The sequence below is a fragment of the Drosophila bipectinata genome, chromosome 2R (assembly GCF_030179905.1).
Source record: "Drosophila bipectinata strain 14024-0381.07 chromosome 2R, DbipHiC1v2, whole genome shotgun sequence".
NCBI classification, from domain to species: domain Eukaryota; kingdom Metazoa; phylum Arthropoda; class Insecta; order Diptera; family Drosophilidae; genus Drosophila; species Drosophila bipectinata.
The window spans coordinates 19955660-19977739 of NC_091737.1; the positions used below are offsets into that span (position 1 = coordinate 19955660).

Below are 22080 nucleotides of genomic sequence, written 5' to 3' on the forward strand. Positions count from 1 at the left end.
CCTTTTTAATGTGTCTTTAACTTAGGAATTTAAATAAAAGAAGCATTTGGCTTGATATTAGATTTCTCCGTGTTCATATTTATTGGCTATACAAAAATTTGGAAAAAAACTGATAATTTTAGGGTTCCACTTTTTTTTTCTTCTTTAAGTTCTTCATCACGTTCTTCGAGACAATGGTGGAAGACCCTGTTTTTGATATAGCCCGTCGATAGACTGGGCTCCAGAGGATTCTAAGATGGTGGTAAGATTCCGAGCGTTTTGAGGGAACATCCGATATTAAAGGTGGAACTACAAACTGGCCAGAAAGATCCATTATGAAAATTTTTGATGATAACTGCCTGAGACTCTGTGTTATGAATGACAACCTTTGCTTTGATGACCTACCCAGTTCCCAATAAAAAACATAATGGTTATTAGGGACCGTCCCACATTTATATTCGACATTTATGATAACTGTATAGCAATAAATACTTTCAAATATGATTTTCTTGTGTTTCGCAAACGATAGCACATATACATCAAGTTCAAATATATTTTCGTTACAAGTAAATATTTAAATATTTTGATTTAGCAACCAATGATCTCGGTGTTGTTGAGATTTGGTTAAATGCTGCCCTTGCATATGCAAATACTAAAAGGTTTTTTTTTTGTTTTTTATTATTGTTTATAAATTTATTTAAACTCCTTTGTGTATATTATTTAATCACATCTAATATATAGATTAGAGCATTAGATATTTGTCTTAGTTATGTCCATTTATTGTATGCACGTTGAAACACATTTATAAAACGTTATGCATATTAGTTATTTTGCATGTGAATTGGTTCGATTTCATTCTAAAATCGATCAATTGTTTTGAGTTTTCAGCGAATCCAAGTCGAACCAAAGTGAAGCCATTTGATTTTTGGGTATTGGAACTTGGACTAGGGACCATTTTAGCTGCCAATGTGAGCCACATATGAGCCTTCCATCAAAATGTCAAGCGAATAATATTTACTTAAAAGCTGGCAATTAGTTACATGTATTTATGTATATATCTTGGTTATATATATATTCTTTTTCGGTTATGATCACTTTTGTACATTTAAACACGCATATATGGTATTTGAGTTGCAAATATGTTTCGAAAAATTCGGTTGGACACTGAACATTTAAAATAATTTAAATCTCTCATTAGCGCCTACTGCAATGAACAGAATTATTTCCTCCTTTGTATATAATATATATATATGTATATATATGTTTCTCTTTAGGTATCTGGTAAACTCTAGTTGCCTGCAGATATCAAAATCCATCAAAATATTTTTTTGTCACTTTGTTTCTGACTATTTCAGTTTATTATTCGGTTTTGAATCAATTATTTGATCTTTGCTGGTTCAGCTGGGTTTATTTTTTTCTTTGTATTTGGGCTCGTTTTTATTCTGGATGTCGCGGATGTTTTTTTTTAAATTTATTTTTATTTTGTTTTTGTTTTTAAACGCACACAAAAAGACGTTAGGAAAACACTGGCCAGGGCTGTCCACTGGGAGCCGCTTATAGGCCGATCTCTCGCATCGCCCTGTACAGGCAAGGATTCTTCAGACACTCACGCGGTCCGAGCTGACGACCGGGAGCTCCTCGCAGGATCATCAGGATCGAGCGAGCTGCCGACTGGCAGTCGTTGCTGCCGCCACAAATGCCGTCCGCCTCGGCCAGATACTGGTAGTCACAGGCCACCTGGGAGGCGCCCTGGAAAAAGGATATAGATAGAGAATAGTATGTCCTTTTTGACAAAATTTTATAAAAATATTTCCATTACTTACACAGAGATAGCAAATTTGATGAACTCCACACAGAGGCAATAGCTCCTGATTAATATCCCCGGAGATGAGATCCACGCCCCGACAACGTTCCGCCATGGACTCGATGATGGGGCACTGGTTGGAGCCAATTATGTAGTTCTTGTTGCCCAGGTAGGCGTCATTCAGAGTCTCGTAGGGAACACTGCCTAGGCTGAGGGATTCGTCCATGGTGTTGGGCTGCTCCGGATAACGCAGATAGCCACTGCGCTTCTTTTTCTCCATGTCCTTGGGGGGCCTGGGCTCCCTGAAGATTAAACCAAATATTAGTTAATAGCTAGTTATTTTAGTTAGTGTCTTACTCATTTAGTTCTTCAGCCTGCTCCTTTTTCACCGATTTCTTCGACTGCCAATAGTTGGAGTTCAGGGAGTTCTCCTCCGATTCCGGTTCTATTTTATTATGAATCAGATGATTATCGGCTTCCACGGAACGCCTTAGCTTATCCAATGCCCGACGCATCTTCTCCAGACTGTATGCCGTGGCCAAACGGGAAAGGACATGGTCCTTGATCCTGCGAATATCATCTCGACTGTTGAGACCCTCATGGGCACCCGTATACTTGATGGTCTCATCGATGATAAAGTCCTCAATGGACTGCAGCTTTTTGTCCATGCTCTCCAGCTTTTCGGTATCGAAGTCACGCTTCTTCTTCTCCGCCTCCGAGGACTCATCCTCCTCGTCGTCGTCATTATTGTTGCTGCTATCGGTATCGCTGCGTTTTTTCAGTTGTTGTCTAAAAAGGGGTTATAGGTCATACTTTATACTACAAATTCTTATAAAGCCTCTCCAAACTCACTCATTTCCTGTCGAGGACTTCTTTTTGCGATCCAATCCAAAGTATTGCGACCAGTCGATGGACTTCTTGGCCCGGAGCATCAGGTGACCCACGGTGGGGGCATGGATGTGCTTGGAGGAACCTTCACCGATTCCCGAGTTCCCTGTGGCGGCAGCTCGCTTCTTCTTGCGCCTCCGCTCCTCAGCGTCCTCCGGATCGACGTCACCTTCGCCATCTTCCTCGTCGAACTCGTCGTGGTCATCCTCATCGGAGCTCTCCTCGCCCTCCTCGTCGTGCTCGTCGGTTTCCGGTTCGTCAGCGTTCTCGGCATGGGCGTGGTCACTGCGCTTCCGGTGGCGATACTCCGGACTCATGCCCGGAACATGGCCGCCATGATGTCCGGCATGTCCGCCGTGTTGCACCATTTCGCCGGTGGCCGGGGGAGCGGAGGTGGAGGCCTCCTTGGGAGCGACACTGGTCACATTCACCCGCTGGAAGTTGATCTCCAATCGCATATCACCCACAGCGGTGGCGGTGGCCGCTGGCGAGTCCGGCTGATTGGTGGTTACGGCGGATTTGGACTGATCATCTGCCGATCGCTTGCGTTTCTCCTCAGGATGTGGTCGCGAATCTCCTCCTGGCTTGCCGAAAAGTTCACTCAGCTCCTGGGCCACTCGCTCATCGGTCTGGCCCGATGGTCCTGATTCAGGTCGGGCGTTGGTACTCCGCTTGGCCACCGGGAATCGCTTCCGCTTGTCACCGTTATACGGCAGCCATGGCAGAACCGGGTAGGATCGCTTCTTTTGCATCAACAGGTAGTAGGGGGGCACTCGCATTCGCTTCTTTTGCTCATACAGTTCCGAGTCCTGGGGATCTACCTCCAGTTCCTGTTGTGGGCTCTTGGCCTGATCCAGATGGCGCCACCACTGCCGCACTGCATCCCGTTCCCGAGCCTCCTCGATCTCGCGTAGAAACTGATCCGCCAGCTCATTGCGCGAGGGCTCTGCGTTCAATGGCTGAGTTTCACGTTCACGGAAGACCGACGATACGGGTCCATCTGGAAAGTAAGGTTGAGATATAACTAAAGGCTATAGAATCCTAAAATATTCAACGTATATATTATAAAAATATATTTCAAAATATTCAAAGCACACATATTTACATTAATAAATGTGCCAGAAATATATAAATTTGTGGAAAAAACATAGTATGGTTAAGAGTTTATTATTAAGGTTTTGATTTATCCTTTTTTTAGATGAAATCTTTTTTATTAAGGTTAAATCACTTTAAAATATTTATAAATATTTAGATTGGATGTTTAAAAATGAGTTTTACAAAAAACAATAGGCATTAAAAACGCGTAAATCAGCCAGAAACTAAAGATGTTTAAAAAAATGAGTACATCCTCTTGATATTGACGATATGATACCCGAAACTATCTTTGATTTTCTACAAACTAGGACCTAGGGAAGACACAATGTGTCTCCGGGGATAACTATATCTTTGTCAGTAGGAAACCTTGTAAAATCCAGGATTTTCCTTATAGCCCCAAGCCAAGGCTATATCTTCTTCAATTTTTATCCGATCCTTGTGAGGAATACCTTAAACGATTTCTAGTTTGATTCTGCTCCAATCTGCATCAAAACCTCGAAACAAAAATTTTGATCCCTATTTTTCAAATTTTTCTGATGGACCCCCTTGTGAAATCCAGGATTTCCATTGTAGCCCCAAACCAAGGCTATATCTTTGCCAATTTTTATCCGATCCTTGCGAGGAATACCTTAAACGATTTCTAGTTTGATTCTGCTCCAATCTGCATCAAAACCTCGAAACAAAAATTTCGATCCCTATTTTTCAAATTTTTCTGATGGACCCCCTTGTGAAATCCAGGATTTCCATTGTAGCCCCAAACCAAGGCTATATCTTTGCCAATTTTTATCCGATCCTTGCGAGGAATACCTTAAACGATTTCTAGTTTGATTCTGCTCCAATCTGCATCAAAACCTCAAAACAAAAATTTCGATCCCTATTTTTAAAAATTTTTCTGATGGACCCTCTTGTGAAATCCAGGATTTCCTTTGTAGCCCCAAACCAAGGCCATATCTTCTTCAATTTTTATCCGATCCTTGCGAGGAGTACCTTAAACGATTTCTAGTTCGATTCTGCTCCAATCTGCATCAAAACCTTGAAACAAAAATTTCCATCCCTATTTTTCAAATTTTTCTGATGGACCCCCTTGTAAAATCCAGGACAAAGAAAATAAAAGTTGACTTTGAAAATGAAAATAAAAATGAATTACCTTTTCAATTAAGTAAATTTTTTTCTTAAGGACTCTACAATAACTCAACTTTGACCTTGAAAGAAGGTTGGCTGTCAATAAATCTTGGCCAAATACGAGTACGAGGCTGTGTGTGTGTGTGTGTGCGTGGGGCATGCATCAAGTTGTTGGAGCGGCCATTAAATCAAATGACAGGAAGACAGGCAGCCAGTCGGGCCGGGATCTGCCGGTCCTTTGAACGCTTCCAGCTGATTGCATTCATCATCGACACTCAGGGCCTCAGAACCTAAAAAGGACCCGCCACACTGACTCTCCAACTCACCCACTCGCCCACTCACAAGTTAATCGGAGCTAAGTGGTTTTAGCCAGGCCATTGTTGGCCTTATCCACTCAATTCTTCCTCTCAAGTGGACAGACATACATCTCCGAATGTGTACAGTTGGGTTCAGGATAATAGCACTTAAGGATTAGATCCATAAATTATAGCACTCTTTGTATTCTAAATGTGTGGCTAGTTGGATTGCCAAAATAGTATAACAAGTGGTTTATTTTTATGGTCTATTTGAAGAGAAAGCTTTAGGAGATAGGATAGATGCTTTAGAATTTAAAATAAATCACTTTGAGAAAGGATTTTCTTTATTTATGAGGATTTAATTTTAAGGAAATTTATCAAAAACCATGCTTAAAAAATTATTAACCGAAAAAAGTATTTAAAGCAAAAGTATTAACCCAAAAAAACAATAAAGTTTTATAATCTTATGTATTAGTGCAAGTTTATTTCTATTTAGTTTTCTTTGCTTGGCAGTGCTATTTAAATGGCCTCTACTGTGCATTTCCGTATCCGTTTTCAAGTATGTGCTTTTTTTTTTTTTGGGGTTTTTGTTGTTTTTGTGCATTAGTGCGGCATAGTGGTCTCTTACTTACCGAAGTGCTCGGCACGTTCCCGAAAAGCGGAAAGGCGCTTTCGCTTCTCATTGCCCAGCAGGCGATTACCGCTGGCACCGTTCTGGTAACCCAATCCCAGACCCAGTTCCCTGCCCAAGTCCAGACCTAAGTGATCTGGACCGTAGTTGTCATCGTCGCGTTCTAAGTACTTGCCAAGTGCCTTATTAACTCGATGCCGATTCCGATTTCTATTCTTGCCAAATAAATCGCCATCTGTGTGTGTGTGTGTTTCGGCCGGCCAAGGTGTGTGAGTGTGTGTTCGTACATATGTGTGTGTGCCGGAAAAAGGGAAAAAAGAAACAGAAACGGAAGAAAAATGTGACTTTTACTTGGCCAGTGCTGCGGGCTAAGGGGAGCAGGGTGGAGCTGGGGCAGGATAAAATCCGTGCTTATGGTCTTGCTTTCAGGGCACGTGCATGTTACATGCGGGTCACCTTCCTTTCAACTCCCTATATCCCCCACTCTAACCATATCCTTGCAGAGGATATCACTTTCAGGATTCGGACATGTTCGGTTGCATATTCGTACATAAATATATACATATATCTAAGTATATATCTTCAACATGTTGCTGACAGCCCATCCAACGCAATAAAATGTATTTCCTTTTTTGTTTTCCACCATCAGGTTTTGCGTCAATCGGATATATTAAGGATTTCATTTTTATCGGGTATTTTTAAATATATTAAAATATATTACGGTTTGTAAAATCCATCTTCTAAAAACTCATACAAGAAACTAAAATCCTTCATCCTGCCTCCACCCGTAGGTTAATCAAAGTTCCTATTTCTTGGGGGACTGCCTTGATTAAATTATGCCTGTGCGCGAAAAGTTGAAGGTCTTCTGTATGCCCTGGGGATACTATTACTCCAAAACCCATCATACGAACTAGTTAAGACTCACCTTCATCCCAGTCGTCAAGTGCCGGTGGGGGAGGGGCATTCAGCGGGTACTTGGCCGCCTCCCGACGATGCAGTTCGTCCACTGCTGCCTGCAGCGAATAGGCAGCGGTGCGTTGTGGCGTCGCCAGGATGCACTGCACCACCAACGCAGTCAGTAGCGCCACCATCGATAGGGCACCACCCACAACTCGGTTGGCCGTCATTTCTCTCTAGCTAGCCTCCCTCTCTCTCACTCTGGACTCTGGTTCTGTTTCTAAATCTGAAATTGGTAAAAAAAAATAATTAAATAAATCAATATTAGTATTTGTAGTTGTGCTTGTGGTTGTGAAAGCTAATAAATAATGGCTTTTATTGATGGGGTTATCAAATAAAAAGTATAATAGATAGTTTTATTTGGTTTTGAAATGGTTTTGCATCCTTAAAGTTGGGAATTTATCTATACTAATTTTTCATTCTTCATAATTTATTAAATGGATTTGCTTTCTTAAAGTTGGGCATTTATCTATAGTATTGTTTCATTTTTCTTACTTTATAGGAATTTAATAAAGATTTATGGAAAATGAAGGGACACAGTTTACAAAATATCATTATAAACTTTGTATTACTGATCAGAATTAGCTTTTAAGAAGATTTTGTCATGTCCTTCCAAAAGATTGACACAAAATTGGCACTATATTACCTAATCCAATCTATAATTCAATAAACCACTATACTTCTTAGAAATATTAAGACTTTTCTTAGTATTTATTTTATGGAATAAAGATTCTAAAAGAAATCCTCATATGCGTTTCTTTTATAGCTTTCGTAGAACCGAACCAATACCATCATGGTCTTTATAACAAGACTCTTTTATAAAAAATAACAAAGCTATATTTATTCTTGGAAGTCGTTTTTTAGCTATAAAGTCGTCAATAAAAATATTGTATATTTTATAAAGAAGCAACCTCACTGATAACCGACATTTCTTTACAATTTTACCTTTCAATGAAAACTCAAAAGGAAAAAAATTACAGGGAAAAGGAGGACAAAAGAAAAGTCGGAAAATCGGTTAAAATAAAAAGGCATTAAAGCTGATTTTAATGCCTGACACGTTTCAGAAAGGTGTGTTGGGAAAAACTTTTAATTACATTTGCACTTTAAAGCAGGACCTTATGTGCTTCTGTGTGTGAGTGTGTGTGCCTCATTGTAGTGGTGTGTGTATATAAGTGTGTGTGTGTATCGGGTGTCATCTTTTCGCGGGCAGTTTGATGGCGTGTGAAATTCCATATTGCCTCGCTTAATTATGCAAACGAGGTGGAGGGTCGGTGGAGCTCGGAACAACAGCAGGTAATCAAATTCCTGACTAAAAAAGGTATTTGAATAATCCGTCCATCTCATCCGACCGACTAACTAATGAAGCAAATTCTGATCCCTCCATGAATATACATTAAAAAGGGATCCCGAGTCCCCATCTCGTATAAATCAATAAAATTCCAATGTGCGTGCACATTCCCAGCATCGTTGGCAAATTAGAGGAGGAAACTTCATCGGAACTTGTATTATCCTTACTCCTACCGCCTTAATCCTGCCTCGTGCCTTGGTGACTTTCAGCATTCTTTGTCGCTGACAAAAGCCCGAGCTGACAATTATGGGAAAGTTGAATTGCTCCTCGGCCCGGCAGCAATGCCAAATGCCATTGAAATGCTCATCCAGCTAGCTCCTTGAATTCTTATCCTCTTGGCTTTATGGCGGCGCGCATAAGTATGCTACACATTCTCGACTCGACCGAGTGGACCGATGAATGTTTTTGGCTTTGCCTTCCCAGAAGTATATGGTAATCATATGGTATACACCTACATACCACTCTATTTTCCATATCTTCCCTCATCTTGTACCTGTGGCAACATTTGCTTTTCATTTTCCACAGTTTTCTTTTCTTTTCTGTTTTTTTTTATTTGCTATTAAATGTCAAGGCAAGAAGGTTTTCCTTTTACATTTTTCCCCCGAAGCGAGCCTTATTTGCGTCTCGCCTGCAGCTGTTTGGTTTGTTTTTGCTGCCTTCATTGTATTATTGCCGCTTGGCTGACTCTTGTCTAAGAAAACCCGTCCCCCAGTGGTGCCTTTTTGTTGTTCTCGGTCGGGGTTCTCAACTCTAATCCAGATTAAGAGCCCCGACATAAAGCAAAAAATTTCATTTCCCTTCAATTGCATAAGTTGGGCCTGTTGCTGCTGCACTTCTCGGGAGTTCAAGATGAACTTTTGTAACTTTAGAGACAATAATTTGGTTTCTAACAAGCTTATTGTGGTTTTAAGTTATTTAATATTCGAGTTTATTACACATTTTACTTAGCAGAAAAGTCTAGAGTTCATAATATTATTTTAAAAATGACTTATAGCCTCTTTCCTACGAATACAGGCATGCCTAAGCTGCTCACAGGGCGTATGATTGATATTTATGGCCCTACCTTCAATATATTCTCATTTGCTATCTATAGCTGATAAATACGAATTACCTAGAACTATGGTAGACAAATCCCATCTTCTATTAACAGATTTCTAGCCAAGATTATTTACCTTTTCTATTATGGTCTTCATTAAATATGAAAAACCCCGTTTTGCTGAAGAAAAGTGACCTTTAGCATTGACAGCTTAAGTGATTTAATATTGATTGACGTTGATATTTTCTTGAATTTCCCTGGAACATCAAATGAGGGCAGCAGTGCGAATGGTTTATTGAGTTACAGGACACAGGACACAGAGCCAGGACCTTTTATACCCATAAATCAAAAGAGAACAAATGCGACCCAGCGGGGCATTTAAATTAGCACTCTAATTGAATTTGTCGCAGCAACCATGGCTACACTAGGGTACTATATGTAGGTTGATACACTCCCTATCATCCCAATTTTCTTACCAAAAAAAAAAGAAAGGAAAATTGGGCCAAATTGAATCGGGCACTTTGCCGGCGACTAAGTGAATGCATTTTTTCCGCAAAGGAAGTGGCTAATTAGGATGCCGGATAGAAGCTTTTTGCCTTTAAAATATTTAAAAGGACTGACTGGTCCCGTCCTCGGGCAGTTACCAACTTGTTAGCCAAGTTCTGTGACCCGTTCTACCCCTCATACTGTATGTGTGTGTATCAGATTTTCAGAGGAAATATGTGGAGGGTAAGTACCCGAGGCATTTGTCAACAGGCCAGCAAACAATTCATCACACAGGATGGCAAATGACAATGTCCAATTAGTGACAACAGAGAGTTGCAAAAATAAATTATACGCAATTATTTTGTTTGACGATTTTCCACCTATAGTGCCCACGCACACAGCAACAGTACACATATACATATATATATACGCCCACAAGCGAAATCAATGGAAATGGAAAATACTGTGCAGTATTTGCGTAATTTTTATGGCCCCTCCCCCCTGACTGGTTAGCCAGCAAACAATCGCACACTCGACGAAAATGTTATATCGTTTCTATTATTTCAACCACTCACTTGCTTTCAACTTTCGAGTGCAGTTCTCTGTGCGAAATTTTCACTTTTTTCCCAGACACTTTTCACAACATGGCGTCACGCCTACGCCAAGGAACAACACCACCAAAGGCTATACTCGTATCGGTAGAAAACGGTACTGTTTGCTTTGGGGCCAGGCTTTCCACACGGCCAAGGCGGAACCCAGAGTGATGGCCATCCTCTGGAGCTTCCACAATTTATACACGACTCGCGGCCACCGACAGGAGACGAAGCCGAGGCACCCGAACGGGAAAGAGAGGCACCCGAATGGTAGGGGAGCTCCTGTGGGAGGAGGTGGCATGAGAGAGAGAGTGTGAAAGAATGAAAGAAAGAGAGCATAAAAGCTTACAGCTGCAGTTGTGTTAGCTTTCGAAGGAGACAGGAGATAAGGAGAAGTTGGCCAAAAGATACACTGCAAGAAATTAGGTTTAACATTTTGATATTAAAAATTGGTTAGGTTCCATATTAAATACTTTTTAATGTATAATTATAATAATAATTTATATATATGAATAAAATTGTGAATTGAAAAAACATTTTAAAAAGCAACGTCATGAAAGTATTATATTATAAAACTTCCTAGATAGATCCTCATTATAGTATAGCATTCCTAGAAAAATATTTCAATCTTATAGACCGGAAACTAGACGTTTCCCTCTCATTTGTTTTCAAAATTCCCAGCCCATCAAAGTAATTTGTAAAAATTCTCGCTTCATTTCACTCAAAAATAAAAAAAATTGTAATCTCTTGGCAAGATGGGAGTCGTGGTGCAATTCGTCGCCGGCCTGATCGCAGCCCTGGGCGCCTTCTGTCTGGGCTGTGTGATCGGATGGTCGGGACCCGTGGAACTGGAGGTTAAGGCGGGAAAGGCGTACAACTTCACACCGAACACCGTCGAATGGGGTCTCACCGGATCACTGATGACTCTGGGCGGCGCCTTCTCCTGCATACCGGTGGGTGTGCTCATCTCGAAGATCGGCCGCAAGATCACCATGTTGGGCCTGGTCATTCCCTTCATGCTCGGATGGGCGTGCATCATCTATCCGTTGCACATCGCCATGCTGCTCATTGGACGATTTGTTGTTGGATTCTGTGGTGGATCGTTTTGTGTGGCCGCTCCCGTCTACAATACGGAGATAGCTGAGCTGCGATTCCGCGGGATACAGGGCTGCTTCTTCCAGCTGATGGTCGTCCATGGGATCCTGTACGCCTTTGTGGCCGGAGCCTTCTGCAAGGTTATGCTCTTCAATATTGCGTGCGCCGTATGGCCCATCATCTTCTTTGTACTGTTCTTCTTCATGCCGGAGTCGCCAGTGTATCTCCAGCAGAAGGGTAAGTCCGAGCAGGCCGAAAAGTCACTGAAATACCTGCGCGGCAAGGATGCGGATGTTAGCGGCGAGATGAAGGAAATAGCCGCCGAGAGCAACAAGGATAAGGAGCCCATTGGCAAGGCTATGTGCCGGAAGGCCACCAAGAAGGGCCTCTTCATCTCGATTATGTTGATGCTGTTCCAGCAGATGACCGGCATCAATGCCATCATGTTCTATTCGACGTCCATCTTTGAGGCGGCAGGATCCACCCTCGAGCCGCGCTTCGCTACCATCGTGATCGGTGTGGTCCAGGTGTTTGCCACCGTCACAGCCATATTCCTAATCGAAAGAGTCGGCAGAAAGATCCTGCTCCTGGTATCCGCCTTCATGATGGGCCTCAGCACCCTGACCATGTGCTTGTACTTCGGCATGCTGATGGACAAGAAGATCGGCTGGCTGGCCCTAGTCGCCTTGTGCCTGTTCATCATTGGCTTCTCCCTGGGCTTCGGACCGATTCCCTGGGCGGTCAATGCGGAGCTCTTCGCCGAGGACGCCAAGACCTTGGCCGGCGGCATAGCCGGTACCTGCAACTGGGTGTTTGCCTTCTGTGTCACCTTGCTGTTTCCCATCCTGAATGAAAAGTTGGGGGCTTGTCCCTGTTTTGGAATCTTTGCCGGATTCGCAGTGGCCGCAATTGTATTTATACTTTTCCTGGTGCCGGAAACCAAGGGCAAGACGCTCAACGAGATCCAGGCCAAGTTGGGCGGGGAATAAGGAGTGACTTTAATTGATAAGGACCAAGGATCAAGGATTAAGGATGAGTTGATCGAATAACTACGAATAACTAATCGATCCTGGATTGTTTTGATCGTTTTTTGGAATTATTACCATGTCGGACAAAGACTTGACAACAAATTTTAAGTTTCAAAATTATATAAACGTGTAAAGCATTTTTTTTAAGTGTATACTAAAGATGTATATTAAACTAATCATATTAATAAAAATACTGTAAACATTAAAGAACCCTTCTTGCATGGGCCACCTGTTGGCTTTTTGACTTGTTAAGCAGACTGTACCCTGGTCAAGGTCACTTGGAGTGGACACAACATCCACCTACTCACCATCCCACGCCAAAGGGACTCCCAGAAGATCAAGAATCAAACAAAACACGACCCGACGAACTGCACTGCCCCGATACCACAATCGCACTGCAAACACAATGACTTGGTTATTAAATTAAATAATGCACTCGAATGTGGCTGGCTGGGGGATGCACTTTTCCGCGGGGACCCGGAGAACTCCCGCCAGGTAAATAGGCAAAAAGCTTCCCGTCGACCGTCTGACATTTCCCCAGTGATTTCGGGACGTGGCCAGTGCGCATGGCCGAGGGGGGAGGTTTTATGTAAACATATTGGCCAGGCCAAAAGCATAACCATATGAAGCCTAGTAGTAGGTACGAATTCCGGGAACGAACTGTTGCTCTCCAACGCTCCTCTCCGGAGATGAAGGGTGGGTGTGCCAATAGAGCAGATACAGGTCCTGCCAGGACACCTGTTACTCTGACTCAAGTTGCGAGTGCTGGAGCTCAACAATTATTTCCGTCAACTATTGTTTTTAGGTCTCAGTGTGTGTGAGTTTGGGGGGTTTTTTCTTTGGGTGATTTGCGAGGTAATGAACTATTTTATTTTTAGACTTTTGGTTTTATTTGATGGATTTTCTAATTGATTTGTGAAGATTTTATTGATCGAAACAATAAAAAATATTATAACAAAATGTTAAAAAAAAAAAAATTACATTAAAAAAAAAAAAAAAAATTACAACAAAAAATTACAACAAAAAATAATTACAACAACAAAAAATTACAACAACAACAACAAAAGTTACAACAACAACAACAAAAGTTACAACAACAACAAAAATTACAGCAACAAAACTACAACAACAAAAATTACAACAACAAAAAATTACAACAACAAAACTATAACAACAAAAAATACAACAACAAAAACTACAACAACATAAAAATACAACAAAGACAACAACAACATAAAACTACAACAAAGACAACAACAACATAAAACTACAACAAAGACAAAAACAAAATAAAACTACAACAAAGACAACAACATCATCAAACTACAACAAAGAAGAAAAAAAATTAAAAAAAAAAAATTATTTTTTATCTGCCGGCCCGGTTTTCCAGGCCTGCTTAAGTGCAACCTATGAGAATCGAGGAGGAGGGCGCTATTATTTAATTAATTATTTAAAAAAAAAATTATAAAATAGTGAACAAATTAAAGCTTTTTCTGGAATGTTATCATATGCAAAAAAACGGTAAAATTCGACTGTTTATTGCCATTTGGCTTCTAGGCGGCCCTAAAAGTAGGCAATGGAAATATTAATATTTACATTTTCAGATTTTTAATTTATAAAAAAACGGGGTTTCCTTTACAAATTATAGAAGTATTAAGCTAAATAATACTTCTAACCCTTAATAGTTCATAATTGAGGATATTTAAGGATCCTTCCTTGCAAGAATTTAGGGATATTCATACTTATATGTATATCGCAAATATCGGATATACATACTGTATGATACATATTGTACTCTGATCAAGAATATATACTTTATAGGGTCTAAGATGTCGTGTCCTTCAATGCGTTTCATTTTATAATATCCTCTCCATGACTAAAAAAATGATATTAAGATAAGCCACGTAATAATCACTCATACGACCTGTAGGCCAAGTTGGATGGCTACTAACATTTTGTTAATAAATATATTATATTTTAATAATTAATTTGATTAATGTGCTTTTAGAATAAGTATAGTATGCCATAATATATATTTTTAAAATATTTAATTCCATAAATTTTGATTGTCGGGGGAAACCAGCAAGATAATCTAAAGAACATTACTCATACGACATGAAGGCCCAGTTTTGAGATGAATCAGCTTGAATATATAAATGGAAGCGTTTGTTATGAAATAATTTTAAATATTAAAATATTTACACAAATTATAATAGGAATTTAGTGAATATTAAAACAAATATTAAATTATTTTAACATAAAAGTCTGTTAAAAATTTAATAATTAATAAAGGTAAACCCTTTCTAAGGGTTTCTACTAACTATAATATGTACTATATAACTATATAAAGGTATATATAAGGTACTACCTACATATGTACTTCTTATTTATATACTATTAATTATAATTAAGAACCTCTAAAGAACTCCACATCGTATTAATTAATCTGCTAATTGAATTTTTAAGGCCATGTGAGTCTTATTTATTTATGCTATGTACTGTGTGCCCCCCACCCCCCACATCCTTACAAATATTCACATGACTGCAACGCATCAGCAATCAACTTGACGTCAATCCCCCCGCTCATCCTGTCCAGGTTGCCAGGTGCCCTTTATGGGGGTTTCTGGGTAACGCCTGCTGGGGGTGCTTTTGTTCCATTTCCATGGAAATGCTGGAAAATCTCAGCTCAGAGCAGAAGCCCTGAAACGTTGCACTCCTCCGGCTCCTCCAGTTACAATGCTTTGCACTTGCCCTTTGAAAGCATTTTCCATCTCAAACTCTCTTTTTATTTAAAAGAGTTTTCATATATATTCTTTATTAAAGAATTTCCCCTCAAAGGTCATTCAAATATTGACCTTAAAGCATCCTTGATTTGGTCTTATGTTGGACTATAATTTTATTCACTTTTCGAAGGAGTATATATACAAAATAAATATGATTTTCGTGCGGTTCGTATTGAGATTAGGTATGAGCTGTGACTAAAACTAGTTACTACGAGCTACTACGCATTCACGAGCTAAAGCTTAAAAAAACTGGCGACTGGTGTGTCCTCCTCCTCTGGCCTCCTCCGGGGATTGTATCCCAAATCCCCCCTCCTTCACAACTTGATGATACCGAAGTAGCTGCGATTATTGGAGTTTCGCAGCACCGTGCCACGATCCTGATGTATGTCCCTCAGGTGAATGGTGTCCATTTCGGCCAGGTTGATGATGCCGCTGGTGTGGCAGGTGTGCACCTTCTGGGCCATGTTGGTGGGCACTGTGTTGAGGCACTGCAGGAATGCATTATGGCCGCGGAATATAATGAATCCATTGTGATCGTGGGTGTTGTTGTAGCAGATCTGGGCGTATACGTAATATAGGCCAGGCTGGTGAACCGTCAGGACGCCATCGCGAATGGTGAAGTGCCTCTGCCAATCATTGCCAGAGCCATCGTGGGCATCGCCTATGTACATGTCTCCATTGTAGGCTAAAGGATATAGGGTTTAGTAAGGATATAAGAGAAGGACACGTGTAGTTTCAACTTACAGGTGGGCTGAATCGATGACTGGTGATGGGGCACCTTGCGCGTCAAGTGGAAGTGGGCGGCTGGTGTTCCGGACGTGGGATTGTTCACGGATTTGGCTGAAATAAGAGAGTCACCTGCGGATAGAGTTTTGGAGTTTTCATTGACTGCCAATTGAGTGTATTTGTGGTTTCATTTTTTATGGTTTTCCCTTTTGGAATACATACCTTTGCGGACCAGGCTGCGCTGGCGACTGGTGCGATGCCGGAGACGGCGACGATGGTGCAGGGATGGACTGCTAGGAATACATTATGAAATATATGTACTCTCTACCCTCTATAGAACCACTTACCTCTCCTTGGACACAGCCTCCGATGAGGACTTTTCCTCCAATTCGGTTTGGTTGGCCATCACCGTCTGCAGATCTTTGCGAACTTCCGCAATGGAACGGGATTTTCTGAAAAAAAAGTAATCCTTATAGAGAACATAACTCTATATATATCTTTAGAGAATCCTCACCTATCCTTCTTTTTTCGGGAGGCATTAAAGTTGGTAAAGTCCTCGTAGACATTGTCATCATTCGAGGCCGAGGATGAGGACGAGGCGGAAGTGTTGTCGCCATCATCGGTGGTTATAGTGCTGGACTCGGATGTGGTCTCCTCCTCCTTCTTCAGCTTGTTGATCATGTCCTCGTACTCAGCATAATCCATGCCGATGTCATCATCGTCGTCATCGTCATCGTCCTCTTCCCCGGGACTGGTCCAATCGTCGGTGTCGTCCTCGCCATCGGGATCCAGGCCATCTGCATCATCGTCTTCGTCCGTGTAGCCATCCTGCTTCTTGGGATAGTCGATGAGGGCATTCTCGTACTGCAAGAGAGAGGGGTCAGAACACATTTTGGGTCAAAACACTTGGCCACAAATACGTGACTGCAGCCAGTGGAGAGTCATTCCTCCCGTTTCATTTTTAGACACGCGCCCTCGCCAAAAACTCGTTTCGTCATCGTCTCTAATTGATGGCGCCTGCCTCGGACCAACAGCACTACAATAACTATATATATATATATATGTTCATATCGAAGCTCTCTAGAGAATGGCGTGCCCCACAGATGCCCCCACAAAAGCAAAAACATAAAAATATAAATAAATCTTAAAGCGATCTTTGGCCATTAGGCCGTTTTGATGAGATCAGATCAATCGTCACTTATAGTCTATATAGTCTATAGCTTTGCCTTGAACGGATAAATGTATATATCAGACCTTCCTGGTTGTCACTTGGGGATTTGTATCTCATAAATTAATAGAGTGTTTCTCTGCCACAATTTTGGATAATCTCTCACTATAGCCCCAGATGCTTTTTGTAAAAAGAACAGATGGGGTATTCTTTTCAAAAATATTTCCAGAAATGTTTATACTTTTATACCCAAACATCCCAAAATTAAAAACAATATAGAAACTGCTTTGTTTATTAGTTAAGATATAAAATAAGAATTAAAGCCTCAAGTGCTGGCCATCATAAAAGCCACAAAAATACTCTTAGAATCGGTAAACAAAGCCTATTTACCTCAGACTAATATTTTGGATTATATTGATGTTTATGTTATCTCACCTCCTTCTGGAACTCATCGAACTCTTCCAGATAGTTGATGCCCAATCGCTGCTGGAGATTATCGACGACCCGCTTGAGGCTTCTCAGTTCCTTGTCCAGATGCGAGATCCTCGTGGTCTGCCAGATCTGTAAAAAATGAGAATTAATTGATTAAACTTTTGGTAATTAATTTTTATCAGCTTCAATTAAACGCCTATAGTTTGGTGCTAAACCAGGCACATCATTAAACATCTCAGTGAACTTTTGACACCCAAAAATATTTAAAAAAAAAAACCCAAACCATATATACATATATAGTAAAGTGAAGAAACAGATAGAGCGGTGGCGGAGAAAGATTTCGTAAAGAAATACCCCGAGGTACCCGACATCGCCACTCAGGCACATAATCTGTTTAATGGATCATTAACATTCGGGGCGGCCAGCCACTACTATATAGTATGTTTGTACAATCCCCACATATATGTATGTACATACACTTCTCATATTTCGGCTCCCAAATGGCTCAACTTAAGTAAAAAAAAAACTTGTACTGAATTCTTGTATAAATTATGGGCTTAAGAAACTTGTTTCTTGTCGCCTGGGCTGGTGTTTGGATTCGGATTCCACAGTAAACCACTTTCCATTAGGGCTTATCGGTTCGATCTTCAGATCGATTATAGCGCCTGCAGTTTGTCACTTTCCCGAGGAGGCCCTTGGATGAGGGTCATCTCTTGGATGTGGTTGGTTGGGAAGTCAGGGGGGCATTGAATTGAAATCCACCTCTTAACAAAGATTTATGAGGAAAACCAAAAAAAAAAGCAAAGCCAATTGCAATTGACAATTGTATGATTTCCGTTCAGTTAAGTGGGTCAAGCTGGATTTATGGTAGGGATATGTACATATATGTACTATATATTCACAAGATTTAGCTTTGGAAGAGCTCTTTTGCATTGCAAAATATGCCGCAGAGTTCCTAGAAAAGACGACAAGTTATCAGAGTAAACATGATATAGTATACATGGAGTTGGATACTGTAAAAAAATATATATATTTTTTACCGATTTTTATAGTATTACGAGCGTTTAATAATCAGAAAACCATCTTTAAAATTTGGGTTCTTTAGCTTTGAAACTGAGGGAGTAGTTCATAAAAAGGTATTTATGCGGACACGCGGACAAACGGACAAGGCTATAACGACTAGGTAGGTCACCTACACACTAAATTCCCCTACAAAGGTGACTAAGTTAGACTATGTTATGCCATGCTAGCTATTTATATAATAATTCTAGAAACAATATTTAATTCTTTAGAACCCAAAACCCCCTTTAATTTCTCTCAGTGCATCACCAAGATTTATCAACTCAGAATGCAAAGAGAAGAAGCAACTTCAGACGCAACTAAATCGCTACAACAACAATAGCAAACAAAAAAAAAAACAATTCAGTATCTCACACTGACGACTGAGATACATCTCAGCTTGTGTAAACATTCGCCACGTACTGAGATGGCATGGGATGGCATGTATCTGCATCCGTTGTTGTCGGCTTGTTTGGATCTACCGCGGCCATTAGGAAGCGTTTTTGGCCCAAAGACGTGTCGGTGACGACATCTGCAGATCAATATCAATTATAAAGCTATATGCCGAGCCAATCTAAATATAGTTTGATGCCAAATTATAGTCACGGATCATAAAGTCTGTTATTCTTCGGGCATTTTAATTTCAATTTCAATTTCAGAGAGAAGTATCTCACATAAGCAGGAGCATGTCAGAGGTTAAATATTCATTTTAAGATTGCGATTTCGGGGGTGTCCATATATGAACATAAATCAGGTATATATATATATATATATATATATATATGGTTGCCTCTGTTAAAGTCCAATTTGCATTTATATTTATTCGCGATTCAAGTCACTGAAATAAACATTTCTTAAGAAATCACAAGTCTGTGGAGAGTCTAGAAGGAAGTTCAGGGACGAATCTTAAGAAATATATATGTATATCATATTTCAAATCATGGCCCATAATTCCAACTAATTATTAAGGCAATTCTTGTTATCTATATTAGAGTACTACGCCCACCAATCAATGGTAGTATCTTTACACACCTGCGAGAATTCCTAGAATGCTAGTCATGCTAGATATCTATTATTATTTTAAAATTTCAACCTATTTTAAGATCTATTTCAGTTCACAGTTTTCATCTAATTTCGGTTTCCATGAGACCTGTTTTGATGCCATATTTTTCGTGTTATGACTATGATAACAAGGCCCAAGTGATAAGAAAAAAGTACTCTAATTAAAGACAAATAATGTGCTTTTTTTTGGCGCTATATATATTTTTTTTATTTTTGGGATTTGAGGGGTCTACTACAAACATATATGCTTGTATGTTTATTGAACTAAGATTTTGTAAATAAAAAAATAATCATCTTTTCCGGAGAATTAGGATGTGCCACACGGGGTATATTGAGCTTTTAATGGATTATAATTGTTTAACTTTCTGAATGAAATTAATGAAAGATATATCGGTATAGGTATAGGTACCTCCCTACACGACTTACCGTTAAACTGAGTATGGCAACGACCAGCCCCAGACCAATGACCCCCAAGACCAGGGGTATGAGCTGGCGGGTACGTCGCTGGGCAGTGGCCGTAATGGCCGGCTTGGCCGGAAAATCATCCACGGCACTTGTTGGTGTAATGAACGGCTTGAGGGTCTCGGCCGTCATAATTGATGATCACTGTGAGCGGAAGAGAAGAACTAGAGAGATGCTCTTGATGCCCACCCACTCAAGGCCACTCGACAGCTGTTGGAGCTTTATGAGATACACTAATACACTGACACAACAGACTCACAGACAGCTTAAGATAAGATGTGACATCTATCAGATAAAAAACACTCGGCTTTGCACTTTGAGATGCTTATATATATATAGTACTGATCTGTACAATATAATTTCCACTTTAGACCAGATTTCAGATTTCAGATTTTCTTTTTCTAGAACAAGTTTTGCTTCGCTTGCACTCTCACAACAAAAAAGATAATTTTCTCGTTTTATCAGCTCGGTCTGCCTTGGTCTGCCCCGTTGCAGTCTTGTATTTTTAGCCAATTGCCCGCTGGCGTAATACGAACTTGGTAGTTAAACGGAACGGTTAACGCGTTTGCCTCAAAAAACATGCACGCACGCGCTCCTTCTTGTTCTTGAGCTTTAGCAACGGTATTATTAAGCGGTTCGACGTCTGCTCGGTCCGGCGACTCGAAATGGAATGAATGTGAGTCGCGAGCGCACCGACGCACTTGCTCTCGCACGAGTGTGCAGGCAGATGCGGGGCCTACTTAAGGGCGCCTGCGTTGTTTACTTTCAGCAATTATTTTGGCAAGGCTCTCTGCAGGGTTGTTGTAGTTGTGGTACAGTGGTAAATGGTCGTTAAGGGAAGTGAAATGTATAAATAAATAAGTGATTTACTTTTTTCAATTATTTGTCATTAAGGATCATTACTGACTATGCTAAAAAAGGTTTTAATATTTTTATTAGATAGGAATGTATATAGTTTATTTCCTGTAAAATTATTACTAATCATAATATAGTATTTCAGCTCTAAGAATTCAAGTTCCAAGAAATCGGATAGGTTTGTTATCTTTCGCTGACCCATTTCCGTCTCAAATAACTCTATGAATCACCCCTAGTAAGCTCTACTGTACTCCAAGCTCTTCTGTGGTCCACATATGGCGATCATAAGTAGCAAAGCGTGTTTGACTTTTTGCGCAGTGTTTTCCTTTCTTTTTTTTTTATTATTTTTGTCATTTGTGTTTATGTGTGAGTGTACTAAGTACTTAAAACCTCCCCCTGGGTGTGTGGATGTATGCATAGGGGTGGCTCGATTGCATCACTCCAAAGGTGGTTAGGTTTCACAACCCCACTCCTGCTTTTGTATGGCTTGTTTCACCGCCTTTTATGACCATTTTTTTTGCCATTGAACAGTGATCCCCGATCAGTAGTACGATTGTGCTACTAATTGAATTCCAAAGACCCTGTGGAGTCTCTGGCATACCTAAATGTCTTGATAAGCTTGGCGTTTCATTAAAATCGAATTTATTATTACTTAGTGTATGCTTGTCGGCTTATCACTAGGGATTTTCTAATTACGGCCCGGGGAAAGCCATAAACCTAATGCCGAATGCTGATCCCATCCGATCTGCCACCGTCGCGACAATCTGTCTGTCTTTCCAGAACTGTACTCCCGAGCACTATTGCGGTAGATCGTAAATCTATCCGACACCCCAGACACCGAATGCAAATACCCTGGCGCTGGCCAGCTAATTAGTTTTGAATAGACGGCGACAACAGGTAGCCGCAGGTAGTTCTGCTGGAGATCGGCAGTCGGGAAGTGTGTGGCACGCGAAGTGCTGCAATTTGTGAGGCTTCCGGTGCACTACTTTTTATGCTTAACCCTCTACCTATCCTAGAACCAATTACTTGCTAAAAGTCGGGATTTATTGTTCTTTTAGCAGTTATATAAATACTTCAAATTTTGGGATTTAATTTAAAATAAAACATTATATAATGTTCTTTATATATTTCTTTACTTTTAAAGGAAATATTCTATATTTCTATAAAGGGTTTTA

General features: G+C 40.4%; 3 protein-coding genes across 10 annotated transcripts; 1 reads left to right on the forward strand and 2 right to left on the reverse strand.

Annotated features, from left to right (window-relative positions):
- Positions 1–410: 410 nt before the first annotated feature.
- LOC108119242 (uncharacterized) lies at positions 411–10308 on the reverse strand. 2 transcript variants are annotated; one of them, XM_017232340.3, is made up of 7 exons: positions 10218–10308; positions 6741–6998; positions 5817–6050; positions 2636–3671; positions 2141–2572; positions 1803–2085; positions 411–1728 (listed from the first exon to the last, which is right to left on the reverse strand). In XM_017232340.3, exons 2-7 carry the CDS (start codon positions 6940–6942, stop codon positions 1534–1536), a joined length of 2382 nt encoding a protein of 793 aa, XP_017087829.2. In that variant the 5' UTR covers positions 6943–6998; positions 10218–10308; the 3' UTR covers positions 411–1533. The 2 variants fall into 2 exon arrangements, with proteins under 2 accessions (XP_017087829.2, XP_070135154.1); XM_070279053.1 differs by lacking the exon at positions 5817–6050.
- A 558-nt stretch (positions 10309–10866) lies between these two features.
- sut4 (sugar transporter 4) lies at positions 10867–12495 on the forward strand. The gene has a single exon (XM_017232345.3). The coding sequence runs from the start codon at positions 10991–10993 to the stop codon at positions 12317–12319; it is 1329 nt and encodes a 442-aa protein (XP_017087834.2). The 5' UTR covers positions 10867–10990; the 3' UTR covers positions 12320–12495.
- Positions 12496–15229: 2734 nt separating this feature from the next.
- egr (TNF superfamily member 12 eiger) lies at positions 15230–20727 on the reverse strand. Of its 7 annotated transcripts, XM_070279055.1 has the most exons (8): positions 20587–20727; positions 20015–20194; positions 17471–17596; positions 16382–16731; positions 16215–16319; positions 16090–16160; positions 15886–16029; positions 15230–15826 (listed from the first exon to the last, which is right to left on the reverse strand). In XM_070279055.1, the coding sequence occupies exons 2-8, from the start codon at positions 20180–20182 to the stop codon at positions 15456–15458; spliced, it is 1335 nt and encodes a 444-aa protein (XP_070135156.1). In that variant the 5' UTR covers positions 20183–20194; positions 20587–20727; the 3' UTR covers positions 15230–15455. The 7 variants fall into 7 exon arrangements, with proteins under 7 accessions (XP_070135156.1, XP_070135159.1, XP_070135158.1 ...); XM_070279058.1 differs by having other exon boundaries at positions 15886–15981; positions 16090–16157; positions 20015–20727; XM_070279057.1 differs by having other exon boundaries at positions 15886–15999; positions 16090–16157; positions 20015–20727.
- Positions 20728–22080: the final 1353 nt, after the last annotated feature.

Excerpts from the sequence above, each read along its gene's own strand:
- LOC108119242 (XM_017232340.3), bottom strand. The coding sequence starts at position 6,942 with ATGACGGCCAACCGAGTTGTGGGTGGTGCCCTATCGATGGTGGCGCTA. Across the intron at positions 6,051-6,740 it reads ACTTGACGACTGGGATGAAG|ATGGCGATTTATTTGGCAAG; the intron begins GTGAGTCTTAAC and ends ACACACACACAG. Across the intron at positions 3,672-5,816 it reads GGAACGTGCCGAGCACTTCG|ATGGACCCGTATCGTCGGTC; the intron begins GTAAGTAAGAGA and ends CTTACTTTCCAG.
- sut4 (XM_017232345.3), top strand. The coding sequence starts at position 10,991 with ATGGGAGTCGTGGTGCAATTCGTCGCCGGCCTGATCGCAGCCCTGGGC.
- egr (XM_070279055.1), bottom strand. The coding sequence starts at position 20,182 with ATGACGGCCGAGACCCTCAAGCCGTTCATTACACCAACAAGTGCCGTG. Across the intron at positions 16,320-16,381 it reads TCCCGAAAAAAGAAGGATAG|AAAATCCCGTTCCATTGCGG; the intron begins GTGAGGATTCTC and ends CTTTTTTTTCAG. Across the intron at positions 16,030-16,089 it reads GCGCAGCCTGGTCCGCAAAG|TCAATGAAAACTCCAAAACT; the intron begins GTATGTATTCCA and ends CTCAATTGGCAG.